Source organism: Strongylocentrotus purpuratus, unplaced genomic scaffold (genome assembly GCF_000002235.5).
Source record: "Strongylocentrotus purpuratus isolate Spur 01 unplaced genomic scaffold, Spur_5.0 spur5_scaffold_13, whole genome shotgun sequence".
Lineage (NCBI taxonomy): Eukaryota > Metazoa > Echinodermata > Echinoidea > Camarodonta > Strongylocentrotidae > Strongylocentrotus > Strongylocentrotus purpuratus.
The window spans coordinates 1,488,658-1,506,159 of record NW_022145598.1 but is presented as its reverse complement, the minus strand read 5'-3'; the positions used below and the strand labels follow the sequence as shown (position 1 = coordinate 1,506,159).

Sequence of the window (17,502 nt, the reverse complement as noted above, 5' to 3'; positions counted from 1 at the left end):
CTCTGGATGTGCCCCTCTTGATCACATGGGGGATGGTGTCCTCACATGAAGGGCTGATATTTTGAATCGACACAGACAATAGCAAGGACGTTTAGGAAGGAGATGTTTATAGATGTCCTTCAACGTGACTTTCTTGTTTGCATGTTCACAGCTTCACATCATGATCGTTCACAGATACAAAACAATAGAGGAGGTAGGTGAAAAACTGATTTTTGATCTGTGATCTGATATTCCAAATTTCAATTATTTCATGTACAGTATGAATAAATATATTAGAACAAACAGTAATGTGGTTTTGAGTGAACAGCTATCATTATTTATCACATGCTATGCTGCCGCATAAACGGCAGTGAAAATCAAATCAGTATTTGAGTCTGTATATATTCCATATTATAAAAGGGATTTTGAAGATTTAATTGAGGGTCATATCTCCTTCTTTCTTTAATGCGTTTGTAAAAGCATGGGCTTGATATATCAACTGCAAATCTGCAACACTCTGGAAAAGTGATTCACCTCAGTGTTCCTACACTGTAGATCTACATGTACATCGTCTATAGAGCCACATGACTACTTGCGCTACAGGATTGTTAGGAAGGAAATAAACATGGTCGAGGGGCAGCTTTGCTTGAAGTAGAAATTACTTTGTGGTAAAGCTTTCGCGTGTAATTACAAACTCAGAGATTTCTAAGACGGACTATTTACAGGCTGACACTTTTCTAAACTGTGGTCACGTTTAAACGCAGCGATACAAGATATCGATTTGGAGACAGTATAACGTTACTCGACTTCAATATTTTGGTAGCGGTCAAAACGAGCGTGCCTAGTTGTTGACACTGAAACTGAAGTTTTTTCACAAAGCGGTCTTCATCTGCGCATGTTTTCCTTTTCTCTCTCATCTCTGTCTCTCTCTTGTTATCTCTCTCTTTTTCTCTCTCTTTCTCTCTATTTCTCTATCTCTTTCTATCTCTCTCTCTCTTTCTCTCTAAACATTCTTTATATATTCTTATCCCTGACAATATCTGTTTCTTTTCCCTGCATTTCCATTTTCTCCTCAATCTCCTTCACCCGGTTCTTATTTTCTCCCAAGTAGGTCTTCTCTTATCTATCTATTCTCTCTTTTTCTCTTCCTTCTTTAAATGTAGCCGTGCACCTTGGCAAAAATTACACTAGTTAAAGAAAGAAAGAAATAAGTTCTCTTTCTCCATCTCCCTGCATGCATGTCCCACGGTTTTAATCTAAAAGACTTTTATGCTTCTATCAAGAAATCACTGACTTGCCGATATCTATCTTGCTCTATCTTAACATTACTCACAGGTCAAAACTCTGATTAATATATAATTGTAAAACAATCCTAAATGCCTTATAATAATATATCAAAATAAAAAATGACAAAATGCCAATAATGAAAGATTTGCTTCACCTAAAATAGGCTTAGGGAAGAATGAATCATCAAGTAAAAAAAAAAGAATTATGAAAGCGAAATCAGAAAAACTGAATTACAGGTCAGACTGAAACGTCTAAACAAGTGTTCTCTAGGATGACCGGAGGGTGTTCTAAATTGGAAGAGCAATATCATCTATCAAAGCAAAACAAAAGAATACAAATTACCGCTGCCTGCGTTTAACCTGCTTATGGGTCAAATTGGCAAACCCTAGATTCAATAATAGCAAATCAAACTTTGGATCGTCTACGTTTGTTCCTGGGTTGACATCAGTAAGTATGTCTATATTTTCAGTTTTTCTTTTATAAAGTTCCCAACTTTAAAGACACAATTAAATATTTTGTCAATATAACCACAGGATAAGGTTCTCCTGACTTAGCTGTGCACAGACTGAAGATGAGGCATGACTCTTTGGTTTATATAGAAGGTTATCATAAATAGAGCCATTACATCACTTCAAAAACAAATTTACAACAGAGAAAAAGAATTGGAAAGAAAGAGAGAGAGAGGGAGAGAGAGAAATAAGAGGGAGAGAGATAAAAGAGAGAGAAAAAAGAGAGAGAGAAAAGAGAGAGAGAGCAAAGAGAGAGAGAGAGAAAAAAAGAGAGAAAAGAGAGAGAGAGAGAGAGAGAGAGAGAGAGAGAAAGAGGAAAAAAAAGAGGGAGAAAGAGAGAGAAAGAGAGAGAAAGATCAAGAGGTGTTGTGGTGTGTGTGGTATAGTGGTTCATTCACTTGACTCTTAATCCAAGGGTTGAGGGTTCAAATCCCAGCCCAGCACTAACATCCTTTGGCAAGACATTGATCATCATTTGCCACTCTCCACCCAGGTGTAAATGGATACCCAATGTGCAAGAGTGCTACATATTTAGCTGCTCGGCTATGACCGGGGTATTAATGTTGGATCGAGCGCCAGGAGCGTCACGGCACGACAGCACATGGATGCACCATTATGATCATCTTCAGAAAAACATACAGAGAAAGTAGAAGGACAGAGAGAGGGAGAGAAATGCCAGGACACACTGTAACACAATAAACTCATCAAGAGATAACACTAGTCTAAAAAACACCTGCAAAAGTGAGCTTGTTATTGACGGTAGCAAAATTCATCACCGTGGTTGCCATAGCAACTGGGAACTCGCTCATATTCCTGTTATCCCCTCATCCATTTCACCGTCTGACAGTCGCGATGGGAAGCGCACAGCTCCGGGGCAAACTGGCCAAAAACAAACCGACGAAAGGAGACGAAGAAGGGAAGAGAAATAGAGGGGGTTGTTGCACCGGGCTGCATGAAGAGTGAAAAATTACCGATGATGATAATACGCTGATGGCAACAACGACACAAAAATGCATTCAATACGCTGGCAAGGTGAGAATGAACGAGGAGCACCTGAGCCCGATACGGCATTGAAATATAAGGATACATGCAGTGGTGTATCCAGGATTCTGAAATAAGAAGGGGCACCATGGAAAAACATTTGCATACACTAAGTGAACATGTCACTCCACTTTCAACTATTTTTAATCCTTCCATTAATACTGATTTTATAGCATAATTGAAGATGAATTAAATTTTAGATAAGTATGGAAATTAATTACCACCCTATTCCATTATTGATGAACATTTCTTCATCATATTCAATCTCTATGCTCGTAGGACCAAACTCATATTCAGTTGAAATCCCGTTACAAAACTGTAGGCGGGGGACGAGAGGATTTTGATCTCTGAAGATAACCAGCAAAAAACACTACTAACATCTTTCCCCCCCTTGGCAATATGCTTATGGCTATCCACTATATTTGATGCTTCAACAGTCTCCAACAGTTTAATTTCATTTTAAACTCTTTGTTGGGGGAGGGGGGAGGCCTGCAGTAATGTTGAATAGTACAATCGAAACTTTCATTTGCGAGTAATTCTTCATGAGCCGTCCATGTCAACATGCCACTGTGATAACAATGCATCCCTCTTCCCTCTTGGCTATGCTTATTATCTATGAGAACGATCGCATCTTATAAACATGGATCCTAGCTCTGGATTGCTTCCTCACACTATCTACCAAGAACATCTACAACACGACGTCTTCCTTCAACGTTTGATCATCAGCAGATTACAACACATTTCTTTCCTCTGCTTCATTCAGCCAGAATATGCAAGGCTCTTTTCTTAACATAGGAAAATGCTGACAATTATTGCATAGATTTAGTTATTCAATATAAAGTTATATTTCTACGCTCATTATTATGATGCATATTTCCACATTCATGTTAATTACAAGTAGATAACATTTATGAGTTTTGGTTACGGCATATTTCATTCTGCTAAGTCATCCATTTACTTATTCTTTCATTCATCGCTTCGTCAAGCCATCACAAATTTCCAAATCAGCTTTAATTCACTTCAGCCATCGTCCAATCATGACTATCATTCAATCAAAGACTAATTCATCGCTCTATTTATCAATCGTTCTATCCCTCAATCACTGTACCCCTCCGTCACTCTATCCTTCACTCAATCTTTCCCTCAACCGTTCCATCCCTCAATCAATCCAACCTTCAATCATTCTACCCTTCCATCACTGGATCCCTCACTCAATCTTTCCCTCAATCATTCTTCCCTTCTGTCGCTCGTTCCCTCAATCGCATGTCTCATCGTCTAATCTCATATATCCTCTCCTTTCTCCTCCACTTCACATGCCCATCCACCTGCCAATCATTCTTCCATCTCTCCATCATTTAAAAATGCAATTAACTTCTCAATTATCACAAGAACATGAAGATGCTCTTACCTTTGGACATTTCATCAAACTTGAAAATATTGAAGTCCCAGTGCCCGATCTTCTGAAGCATGTGCTGAAATAAAGAAAGAAGAAACAGAGATGCAATGATTAATCAAGGAGAACAAGAATAATCCAAATTCCTAAACCGAGTACTGTGAGATTGGAAACATTTTTGACATGGAACTTTCAATAGTTTCATGAATCGTTAATGACAATGATTCTCATGGCAAGAAACACTGCAAGCAAAGTTGATTTTTCTCACATTCCAGAGTTTTAGCAAACACAAAAAAAGTCAAAATAATTTATTTTTTATTTGTTAATTTCACCAATTTTTGCAGTGTAAATGCCTGCTCTTGAAAAATAAGTAAATTATTCTGTTTTTTGTCACGTGACTCTCCTCACTTCTATAGCAACAGGTTTTGTATGCATACTACTCAACAAATTATCGGAATGAGCCCACACCGGCGGGTTGTCACAAGTTTTTCCAGCAGTATAAATGGCAGTCAAAAACATTGATGATTTTCACAATGATGTTCGGGCTGTGTAAATGGGCCTTATATGCAACTTGTAAAAATCAGGTGTTGTTTCAGATGTGATTCAGTTATTTTGTGGCACGGCTGTTTGTGGAACTGAACAACTCATGAAATTTGAACATTTTCTATTTTAAAACTAATTTTGAATTTTTAAGTGTTCCTCTTGCTTCCAGTCATGCTTATCACATTTTCTCTAGAATTCAAATCAATGACATCATCTTTATTCAGACTAAGCATTCAATGGAAGCTAGATTTTGACTTTGACTGTCCATCACAAATCAAGCGAGGGCTCTAGGCATTTCAAAACACCTGTCGTCAAGAAATGAATATTTCATGATCGCTCAGGAAGTTTCCTGACTAAAACTGAGGCTCGATATAGCTAGGATAGAGTATGGAGAAAAAATTCATGGAAAACAGAAATCAATAAAAAGGTAGGTTGTTCAATCAATGTATATAGGCAACCAATCAGCTCTTCTCTTAGAGCCGTATCCAGGATAACACATTCTTTTTTTGAGAGACAAAACCAATCCAAATTGTAAGGGATAGATGATTAATTGAGCAGAGCAAACAAAATATAATCGCAGGAGATGTGAGTGATTAAAGTTATGTTTTTTGTTGAGAACCAGAAAGTTATAAACACTGTGTTAAAGTATATGATTCAACAGCCTTCTGGATCTAAATAGATAATATGTAAGAGTTCTAGGAGAAATATAATCGACCAATAGCTTCAACATATTATTAAATTATTTTCATAGCGTGCTACTGTACAGAACTACACAACATTACTATTGAGATACCTACTACTCCATAAACTTTGTCCAAACACATGCCTAAAATCAGTGAAAAGATCACTTTTTGTTCACTGGAAATCTTAAAGGACTAAACTTTCTCGCAATAATTTCCATATATTTAATTCAAGCTCACTGCCCTTGTGCATCTTTTCCAGTATTACAGCAAACTAGCAGTCAAACATTCCTGCTTGCATACATACATGGATGTTAGTATGTGGGGCACCACTTGAGATCAATAAACGTTTTTAAAGCCAGAGACAATGGGAACTATAACTAAGAACTAGATCTTGCGATTGATTTTCAATTGTTTGCTGAGATAGTTCAAGGAGATACTGATTATAACCAAGCGGTCTGACTTCAAATGACCCATCTTGGTCAATCCCTGCTCACCGTCTCATTAATCGGTCACTTGCTTTTGACCTTTCCCTCCGTGGCCGATCTATCGAAAAGCAAACTATATCATGGTTGAGTCGAAGGACGAGGGTAGCCTTAGAAAAGTACAGGTAGGGGCATCCTACTTATACATCTACATGTTCACCTGAATAACAAACATCTGTTGTTTTCAGAGATATGATAAGCTTTCGCAATTCTTTAATTCTTGATCATGAATCCCTAAATTTTTGTATGGTGATTTTCTTCTTGTTCTAAAAAGCTATGGAATGTTATGCATCAATTTGAAGATGGGTAGACTGATTTTTTAATTACATATGAAATTACATAATGATGATGATGATGATGATGATGATGATAATTATAGTAATAAGAGAAATTATTATCGTCCCATCTGTCTCAAATTTCTTTTCATAGGTGCATAAAAGAAATATAGCTTGTCTTGTTTTTTTTCCTAAGGAAAACATATCTTACTTTTTTTTATCACTTATTAAATGAAATGATCTACTTGAACTTGATAGGGAAGTAGGCAACATCTTTAATCCTTTTCATTTATATTACATTTCTTATTGACACAAAAAATGATAAAGATGATGATAATGATAACGATGATGTGGTGATAATAGTAGTAGTATGAAGACTTTGTATCGTCCCATCAGTCTCAAATTTCTATTCATAGGTGCACAAGAAAAAGCTAGCTTAATTGTCTTCTTTTTTTCCAAAGAAAAGAAAATCTTACTTCTTTTACCCTCTTATAAAATAAAAGAACAACCACAAAAAAGACAAACTTCTTTGCTCAAGAAGAATGGCTAAAAACCTTCTGGTATTTGTGTTTCATATAGGAAGTCCCTCGAGCCAGGGAACCATGAACAGGAAGAATTGGACCTATTTCCGCTCCTCATCCGGGAGAGTTCACCAATTTTGGAACCAGGTTAACTGTCATACCAAACTTCCAGAGTGCATGCACTAAAATGGTGCAAAGTACTTTGAAGAAAAAAATATCATCAACTTCTTTACATTTCTTAACACTTTAATCACCAATCAAAAACTGTTTTATATTCTAGAAGGTAGATTTTTTATTTTGTTTAAAACTTGGTTTAGACAGTAATTAATTACGGCTTTAATATTTTTGTTGCGTTAATCCAGAATTTTCACAACTTTTAGGGGTTACTTCACAAAGTCCATGTTCAAATTCATGTCGTATGTGAGTTTGCATTGTTTTCTCAATGTGCAATCAACAAATAATAATAAACAGATATGATTAAATGTCAGGGTCGATATACATTTTTGAGATCCTTAATTCTGTCTTGCATACACATAGGTAGGTTATTGAGCCCACGGCTAAGTAGTAGCAAAGCAGTTCTTGACTTTTATGGCAACATGGCAATCAGGAGCGCCAGGAGGATCAAATCTGACTGACATGAGCGCTATACAAGAACCCATTGTTATTATTATTATTATGCCCTAAGTATGATTGAAACAAGTATAAGGGAATTGATGTATGCAGCTTGACTGCAGCAGAAACATAACAAACGCTCCACCTATCTCTTAATCACTTTATTAAATTTCATTTAAATTCTAAAGCATCACAGCTGTATATAAGGTCATATCCCATTGTTAATAAATAAATGCAATCTAGACCCTTTTTTTCTAAGAAAATAAGAATGCCAAACACCATTATGCTTCAAATCAAATACACTATTTTTGGTTGTGCTATTGTATGCACATTCCATTTGGGGCTGTATATTAGCCCTTTTTATGTTTTAGTTCCTAATGGTTTGTTTATAAATATGAATACAATAACAAATATTGTGATGTCTAGGTAGCATACGTAAGTTATTTTAATGAGTAGAGCAAAGCAGAAATCTCATGCTGATTTTCTCCATAATGCTATTGTAAAAGTTTACAATGCTAGCATACTACAATGTAGGCCAGTGATTTGATTAATAAGGACAGGCAGCTTGGAAACAATAAAGAACATTTGGAAATAGCTTTGTTGCAGCTCCTAACTAATTGGTATTTTTCATTTATTCTCTTTCAAACAGTTCCGGTTTTGTTACATAGCACCTTCAATGGTGTAATGTCTTACTTGACACTGGATTTAGATTCTACATCATCATTCTACATATGTATCCGACGAAACTTTTCCTGATTATAAAATCAGGATTGACTTCATCATAATAAAAAGTGTATTTATGTAAACACACCTTTGCACTAATCTCCAAACAAATTTCTTTAAATTGACATTTATTATGATCTTTATATATCTCAACAAGTCACAGTTAATCATATCTGTTCGTTCGTTCGTGTCTCCTTAGATCAAGATTAAATCTTGATCTTCGGAGTAGTTGCTACAACCGGCCGTGTCAGACACGTTGCCCTGGGGTGCGAGATAGGACTCTTGTAGCATGCCCAATTTTAAACAATTATACAATAACAATTAACATTAAATTTATTTAAACGTATGAAACAGATCATATCTGTAGGAATTATACATTTCTTAATTTTCTTTGTAAACTTATAGAGACAAATCATGTTCTTCCTTACTACACTTACTGTGGCCTATGCCATCTGTAGTCTGTACAGCTAATAATTTCTTTCTTTCTAAATCCAAAGTTTGTATATTGATTTCCTCTCTTGTGTATAAGTGGTTCAAGTTACAAATGGACCAGGAATGTTTTTACTTTGTTACATGTGTAGTTCATTAAACCACAGCAGTTCACTTTTCATCGACATGGGAGTGACGCCGAAGTGAGTCAGAGATGAATTTCCTTCAAACCCCCAAGGTTGTACACCACATATTCAGATACCAAGGTAAAACAAACTTATAGAGTGATAACCAGGAAAAATAGCAATCATGAGTCTAATGCCCTGCATTCAACTTTGTTAATTATTTTTTCCTTCTTATTCTATGGAATATTTCAACTTTTCATCATTTTAACTATATTTAATTGCATGGTACATTAGCTTTGAAATTGAAAACATACCCATTAGATGTAGGTGTTTAAACATTTGCTACTCCAGCATTGTTATTGAGCATAAATTTGTGGGGGGGGGGATTCTTGCAACTGCCAACATCAAATATCTTTTTTAGGTCATCAGAATTAGGGATGTTGATTTGCACTTGATATCTCTGATGACAAAGAAAAAAAAAGAGGGTTGGGCGGGTGGGAGGAAAGGTGACCCCCCCTCCCCCACCCCCACCCCCACCCCCACACACACAGCCCTTGTTTAAAGGATCTAGCATATTCAAATGTGAATATACATGTAGACCATCTAATTTGTTATTTTTGAATTTGATGAATATTTCAATATTCAGAAATACCCATTTAAAAAACAATAAGGCCAACAAGATTTCTGGTCTGTGTAAGAAAATTAATTAAAAATACGAAACACATACAAACAATTTATGATTAAAAAATTACAAAGCCGGACACGAGGTCTGACTAAACCTATCTAATCAAACCACAAATGCAGAAATTTGTGACAAATCCTCACATTGTTGAACAGGTCTTTGGTTTGGCAAGGCCTGCATTGACGTCAACAAAACGCTTCCATTATCTGCCTTGATAGCCATCAGACAACACAAAGACGGGTAGGTGTCAATATTGGCTATCTTATAAGGAACCACTGATCTAGATTAGATGCCCTAGATGCCCTCCATTTGAGACCCTTCCACAGTGGACATTAAAGGTAATGATCAGCTCTTGAAATGACGTAAAACAATTTTAACAGAATCTAGCGAAAACCACACTGCCTTTTCAAAAATATAAACAATCATACACTGTATACATATATAAAGCAAGTCCTCCAATCAATCACAAGTTTGCAATCTCCTATCTCTTATGTATATGGTTGCGATTGATATCAATTGAAAGAAGTTGCGATGAATATCAACTCTTTGTAACGCAGGGCCCTGGAATCAATTTCTTATTAAAAAAGAGCATTGGAATGGCAAGGTTTCTTACATGTGCATTTCCGTGATAGGCAGCATCGAGGAGTACTGTAGGGTGTGTGCGCTGTTGGACAGTAGACAACTTCGCCCGGTCGTCGCTACCGTCATCATTCTTCGCCTGCTTCGCCTGCGAAGCTGACGTTGATGGCGGGGAGGGTTCAATGGCCGCCACCGTGGGCGTCTGTAGGCTGGTCCGCCGAATCTTGTTGCAGGGCAAAACTGTAGATTAAAAAAAGAGAGTTTAAAAATGGGTCATACAAAATGTTATATGTAGTCATTTGAGCATCAAAGCTACATTGAGTTGTAAGGCAAAAGTATTGATGAGTTTTTTGTATGAATTATGCTAAAATGAGTATTAAACAATTAGAAGACATTTAAGTCTAGAGTACTTAAACATTCAAAACATGTTTGCTTGGGTCATTGTTTGCTTAATCTGCAATAAGGTATTTTCTTCATAAATAAGACAATCTAATTCTAGTATGAATTTCATTGTAAATTTGGATCATAAATGAGGAAGAAACAGGACTAGGTAGCTTTGTGAAATGTAATGGCACCAAAAGACATGCCCAGAATGCAAAAGGCATAATAATTAGTGATGTCTGTTAATTAAGTTTGTTTAAATACATATCTAAAGAAAAATTGTAGGTAACATTGAGAGTAATCGAGATATAATGTATTTCCCAGTTCCATATTCCTAAGAATGTGATAAAATTATGAATTTCAACAATTATGCATTTTGTGTTTTATATGTCTTTGTCTTTGTCTTTTCTTTCAGTTCTTCTTTACTAATTCCTTTCTTGTTCTTCTATTGTAGATTCTTTCCTTTTCTTTTCCTTCTTATTCTCCTCCTTTTTCTTCTTCTTCTTTTCGTTCTCCTCCTTGTTCTTTTTATCATCCTTCTTCTTCTCCTCCTTCTCCTCTTCTTTCTTCCCATCTTGTTCCATCCTTCATATTTCATATTATTTTCCATCATCCTCTTTCTTCTTCTTCTTCATACATCTTATACATTTTCACTTTTACAAGACCATCATGAACATTGACCACTATTTACAACTATTTTGACAGCTCCCGCATGTCACTAAGAGCCTGATTACTTCGCTCTAGTCCCTGTCATTCGATTCTACGTATGGCCTATGAGTCGAGAGCAAATATATGCACTCTTGAAACATGGCCTGGGTGAAGGGCATTAGAGAGAGGGGAAAAAAGCTTGCAGGACAAGATGGAATATTAGGGATCAGGAAAGATAGCTCGGGATTTCCTCCCGTTCTTGAATTTCTGGAAACTTTGTAATGCGACGAGTGTACACAGTAACCCGACTCGGATTCGGTTTCGATGGTTTGCAGGGGGCGCAGCGCTTGGGCCACACGAACGAACAGGAAAATACACTCATTTCACTAAATACAGTAAGATTATACCACCTAATGCCCGACAAGCAGCGGCTTTGCTTGTTTGCTAAGGGAGATTATGCAATTTCACATTTTCAAAATGAATAAAAGAACCTCATGTTATGCAGGACTGACAAAGTTCTGAAGTCAATATACATACCCGGGCCCCGTCTTACAAAGAGTTGATATCAATCGTAACTTATTTGCGATTGATATCAATCGTAACTATGTACATAAGAGATAGGAGAGTGCAAACTTGCGATTGATTGGAGGACTTACGATTGATTTGGATCGATCGTAACTCTTTGTAAGACGGGGCCCAGGTATACAAATCAAGATTTTCAGGTATTTAATTATTGTTTTTGTTTTTCAGTTACCTTACATAACAGTGGTAAAAGTAATCCAGTTGTGAAGATAAAACATAAATACTATATATCTCCACATGACTACGTCATATAATATTGATCAATGATATGGCAAAAACTATTGCCTTCATTGCACAATAGGAAATAGATGTGGTCAGATATTATCTCTGTCAATGACAAAACAATTTCTGCGAATTCACAGTTAAAATATTGATAGCAGTAGACTATTTGAGATATCTATCTTCTGTTTATTGCAATGAAAAGAGTTAGTCTGTTATGTTTCTAGGCGTGATGTTTATGGACCATGATGAGAGGCCCCTACATGAATCTAACCCTAACTGATATCTTCATTGATAACTACACAGAAAGTCTATGGGGGTGCAATCAAACAGTCAACTGAATTTTACAAGAAGAGATAGAGAAGAGAGATATTGAGATGGGGGAATGGGAGAGGAGTAAAACCGATGAGATCAGATCAGATTATGAAGAAAAAGAAAAGAAATGACATACAAATACAAATTAAAGAAAAAATACAGAGAGAGGTCGAGAGATAGCAAAGATAGAGAGAGTGAGTGTGTGTGTGTGAGAAAGAGAGGGAGAGAGAGAGAGAGAGAGAGAGAGAGGATCTGGAAATAGACATACAAACACAAATTAAAGAAAGAATGCAGAGAGAAAGAGCGAGCAAGATATAGTGAGAGAGAGAGAGAGACAGAGGGGGGGGGGGGGGGGGGGGGGGGGGGGGGAGGGTAGCTAATGCAAAAAATGGTGGAAATACAGGGAGAAATCATGCAAGATGTTCCTTGCATCCTCTTGTCTGGGTAAGGCTCTCTCTAGTTATGCTGTATTGAACATGCAGCTTTGACCCACTGCATCATTCTATTATTCATTGAAGCAAGAGACCAATATGTTTGGAAAACAAAAAAAGACGGAAACTGGATGCGAGATGAAGCCGTGCATGAACCTCTGCCGCACCGGTGCTTATGAGGCACGACAGGGGGCATCATGGGGGCGTATCCAGACAAATCGGCGTAGTAAGATAGTTACTAAAAAAAAAGATTGGGGAGGGGTGAGGGGGGAGGTCTAGTATCAATACCCATAACCTTTCCAAATAAGTCAGGAAACTGATTTTAAAGGTGCAGTTACTAGTATGAGTGATATGAGACCGGCTGTTAAAGCCCCTTTACACTAGTTTGGCCAGGAGGGATTAGACCTCCCTGAATGGTCACTGACAGGTGGTTATCTCACCAAATCAGCTCTCAATTAACATAAGAAAAAAGGAACTATGGGGGACAAACAGGCACCAATTAGGCATTGTTCACCTATAGAGGGCGCAAGTAGCTATAAGTAGTGCAGTGGGGCTTTTAAGAGGAAGAAGAAACTGCTGATTTAAAAAAAAAGTGAAAGCGTGTTACATGTCTACTTACTCTCTGGTGCCTTATATACATTTTCGGGGACCCGGGGAAACGGTATAGGTTCCGTTGTCACCAGTTTGCCGTGAACTATCACATCACCTGAAAAGACAAAAAAGTGAACATTCAAATAATAATAATGATGATAGTGATTGCTGCAATTAATAATGCACTTCTGGTTATGACTGAATCACAAACTAATTAGAGCGTACGCTGAATGGTTGGTGCATTTATGTTGAGGAAGCTCTTCACATGAGGCCTGCTTTCATCAGCTCGAGTTTGCCAAATAACCCGCCATTTTAACTAACCCGATCGCAAATTAACCAGTTAATTTGAGTCTCCATCAGCCTGCAGTTCCAATTAGCGAGATATTTGTCGAGAAAATATGCTGAGAAATCTTGGTCTTATTCCCAAAATATCGCGCTATTTGGGGAATAGTGGGCTAATTTGCGCCCGTCCGAGCTAGTTAGTGATGAACGTAACATTCTGGTGAAGACGCAATTTCGAGCTTTGGGATAATATCACGGGTCTGAAAATAGCGGGTTATTTGGCAAACTTGAGCTGATGAAGACAGGCCTATGGTGCTTGTGAGTCATTAGTGTCAGTAGCTTTGAGTCTCATCATCACATGTTTTGTGTAGTGGGAGTTACAAGTACATGCAACATAAAAGAAATTTACTTATGATAGTCAAGAGGCAGAAGGGTCATTGGTTGTAGAAACAATTGTAGAATTTGAAGAAAAAAACTAGAGGTTGTTGCAATTTAAATACTAGCTTTAGAAGAAAGATAGAAACTAGAAGAGCACAAGTGGTCATAATGTTAGTAGGACTTGTACAAGTGGTTGGAGTAGCCATAGAAATGGTAGCAGTAGTGGTAGTGCAAGTGGTAGCAGATGGTTGTAGTGGATAGTGGTAGTGATGATAAAAGTGGATAGTTGTAGCTGGTTGTGGTAGTGGTAGGGGTAATGACAGAGGATACTGATTAGTTGTGGCATATAGTGGTATGGCAGTGCAGTGGTAGGCATACATTCAGTGGTAGTACAATGTAGAAATGCAATTCATAACCTTAACTCCCAAAATGCAAACCTTTAGAGAATAATGTAGGTCTTATCTTCGACATTCCTACCGGATAATTTAGGGGCAACTACTACGAAATGCCCCTTTAAACTCATGCAAACCAACAAGCATCACTCATGTAATGCCTTCCCTTCCTTATTCCTTCAAAACGCCTTCCGCCCCTGACCTTGTTTATGACCTTGTGTCTCGGCCTGACATAGCCCCGACGGCCTATCTAAATCCTGCGTCTGTCATGCTCCGAACCCAAACAGGACCGAGATAATCCTTCGCTAACATCAAAGTCATAATTAAGTTCCATGTATAGGAAGCTACCGACGGTTCTTGGGTTAGTGAAAGAATGAGGTCACACAACTTCCACATTGCAGTCTCGTGTTTGAACCTTGGAAATACGAGGTGCATGGGTTGTACGACTAATGCTTTAGTGGAAATTGCTCTGTGGCAGAATCCTACAATAACCAAATTCCTTATTTCAACCCAGGACCTAACACTAACACTAATCCTAAAGCTAAACCAAGACTGTATCAAAACCCTAATCCTAATCCTAATCCTACATCTTTGACAGTACGAAGCTCAGAGCAGTTGCTGTCAAAGTGGTTGTCACTGTCAAAGCATTATAACCATGGCAACCATCGACCAATTTGTTGCATGCAAGGGATTACCAATTTTGAATTTATTTATTCATTAATTCTTTTTAGGGGGGGGGGGGGGAATCTGTTGAATAAATGATTCGTTCAGTATTCTGTATAATAAACTATTCCATACAATTGTGAATGTATATGAAGAAGACAGGTTTATATACTAGCTGATTTGAGCAAGTGTCATGTGCGAGGGGATTTTGAGGAGAACAGTTGATCTTTGAGCAAGTAATAATTGATTATTATGAATTTATGATGACCAGTAGTTTACCGATATCTAGCACAAAAAGGGAATTTACAAGCATTAATTCAGACTCTTTCCCCTATAAACTTCCGGACATGGTGAACTTGTCCCCTGCTAAATTGAAATAGGTTATTTCCGTAAGTACTTTGCATGCTTCACATTGAATGTTCAACTTCCGACCACAACCATCACAAAAGGAATTCAAGTGCATCAATCTAAACTGATTCAATAAAAACAATGCTATGAATATGAAAGTCATCCCCCACAAAAGTAAATTCTTTCCTTTCCTTTCACTTCTAATCAACTTGAAGGCATTGAATTCTCAATATCAATATTTTACAAAACCCGCCATCATCTACATACATGTAAAAGGAAATTCCCGTACACAATCTAAAGTGAAACTTGTCTTACGCAGGTAAATTTCTTTCCTGCCCTTCTTTCAACTTCTCTGTAAATCTGTCCAATGTTCAACATTAAACCATCCATTTTATTTGATAACTTACTACGGTAATTTACTCAAGTATATTAATTCTGATATGACTTCAGGAGCATGTACAAAGCATCTTTTTTTTCATACTTTTGCCAAAACTACTTAAAGGGAAAGTCCACCCCCAAAATAAGTTTGTTTCGATAGAGGCAGAATAATAAGAAAATCAGGTGAGTGAAAGTTTGAGCAAATTCTGAATGAAAATAAGAAAGTTATGAATTATTGAAGTTGTGATCAATCAAATACAAATTGGCAACTCTGTGACTTATTATACGAGCTCTCCTTCATTTGCTTTGTGCATAATATTCCATAGAATCATGTTTTCTTCGTTATTGATGACGGAATATATATTTGTTCCTTGCAGGGGGAGTATAGAAACATATTTGCAATTATTATATTTAGGGTGCATGTATGGTTGAAATTTTTCTTAAGGGAAAATGAAAATTTTAGATTTTTTTAGTACTGAGCAAATGGAAGTTGAGCTCGCATGATACGTCATAGAGTTGCCAATTTGTGTTTGATTGATCACAACTTAAAAAATCCTAACTTCCTTATTTTTAATCGGAATTTGCTCAAACTTTCACTGACTTGTTTCTCTCATTTTTCTACTCCTATTAAAACTAACTTAATTTCAGGGTGGACTTCCCCTTTAAGGCTTGTTCGGACATGACACGGCAAACCCTTGCGTTCGTTATATGATGACGTTATTACATGTTCAGAAAACGTCCTAACAACATAAAATCTATAACAAGTCCATTGTTGTGTGCAGTGGTTACTGGGCCATGTCTGAACAAGCCGCAACAGTGAAACTCGTTTCAAATTTCAGTTTCTTCACAAGTAATATTAGAATCAGTATCCCTCGATCAGAAACAACTATTGCCACAAGATTGCTTAAAATAGGAAAACATATTTTGATTTTTGCATCATGTTACTTTCAGTTCCTATATATCCAGTCTACTATTTCACAAGTGGAACCCTTTTCAAACAGTCTTCACAAAGCTTGATGGGGATGCGTTGCGCAAGGTAGTTTTGTATCGCTCTCACACAAACACGCTTATTGCTTAAAAGATTGAGTAGTCCTCTTGATAACATTTTTTAAACATCATGAAATTTGGCCCTGAATATCTATAAAGACACAGAATCACTTTGAAATATCATAGCTAACAAAGAAATGTCTAAAGGTGAAGTATTTCTGAAAGAATAAGATCATTAGATCGTTTTCCTCATACTTTATGCTAACTTAAGTTTGCAAACGAGGTTCAGGAAAAATAATAATCAAGGTCTTCTTCTTACATTTCTCTTAATATGCTATTATTCTTATTTGTTTTGTCTGACATGGTTATACAAATCCTAGATCAATTCAACAGCCAACAAAGATTTTTTAACATGCCACTTAGTATTGTCAAACTAGAAATTTTTGTGAATGAGTCTGTGAGAAATTTGCAAGTGTTCCAAATTTGTCTGAATTTTGTGGCATTAAAAAACAACACTGGATATTTACACTTGCAAACATTTATTGTATATTATTGGCTATCATTTACAATGGATGATAGTTTTATGTCACAAAGATATTTCAAGTACCTTTAAAGCAGAGGAAAGGCTGCCAATTTGGGCTCATTCTTCTGTTAATGATTCTGGGTCATGTTTCAAACAGGCGCTCGGTTTGTGGGCCACACTATAAATTACTCACACATTTGTTTGAGATGCCATTGTGTGAAGTGGAATATTAATTAATATGTTCCTAGTTAATATGTGGAATAGGGACCAGAAGGGTAGGGGTTCAGGGGGGGGGGGGCTATTAGTGGGACCAAAAGACTGTTAAGCCTTGTACAAACAATTAAGACAACAAGGATTTGGCACATTTCTCACTTGCTAGCTGAAATTACTGACATCATAAATGTCAGCTAGGAGTAGGAGCCAAAAGCGATTCAGTTTTTTTTTTTTTTTTACTTATTTTACATTTATCTGCGTCTGGCTTTCAGCAGATGATGTGATTAACTTGGTAACGTAAATTGGGT

General features: G+C 36.9%; 1 protein-coding gene across 3 annotated transcripts in view; it reads right to left on the bottom strand.

Moving 5' to 3' along the window:
* Positions 1–17,502, bottom strand: part of LOC100888624 — a 79,056-nt gene that overhangs the window by 25,930 nt on the left and 35,624 nt on the right. For all 3 annotated transcript variants that reach the window (XM_030982679.1, XM_030982680.1, XM_030982678.1), the window contains 3 exons: positions 13,059–13,145; positions 9,898–10,103; positions 4,225–4,288 (listed from right to left, as the gene is read on the bottom strand). In XM_030982679.1, coding sequence (XP_030838539.1) covers positions 4,225–4,288; positions 9,898–10,103; positions 13,059–13,145 — 357 coding nt within the window. The remainder of the gene's footprint in view (positions 1–4,224; positions 4,289–9,897; positions 10,104–13,058; positions 13,146–17,502) is intronic.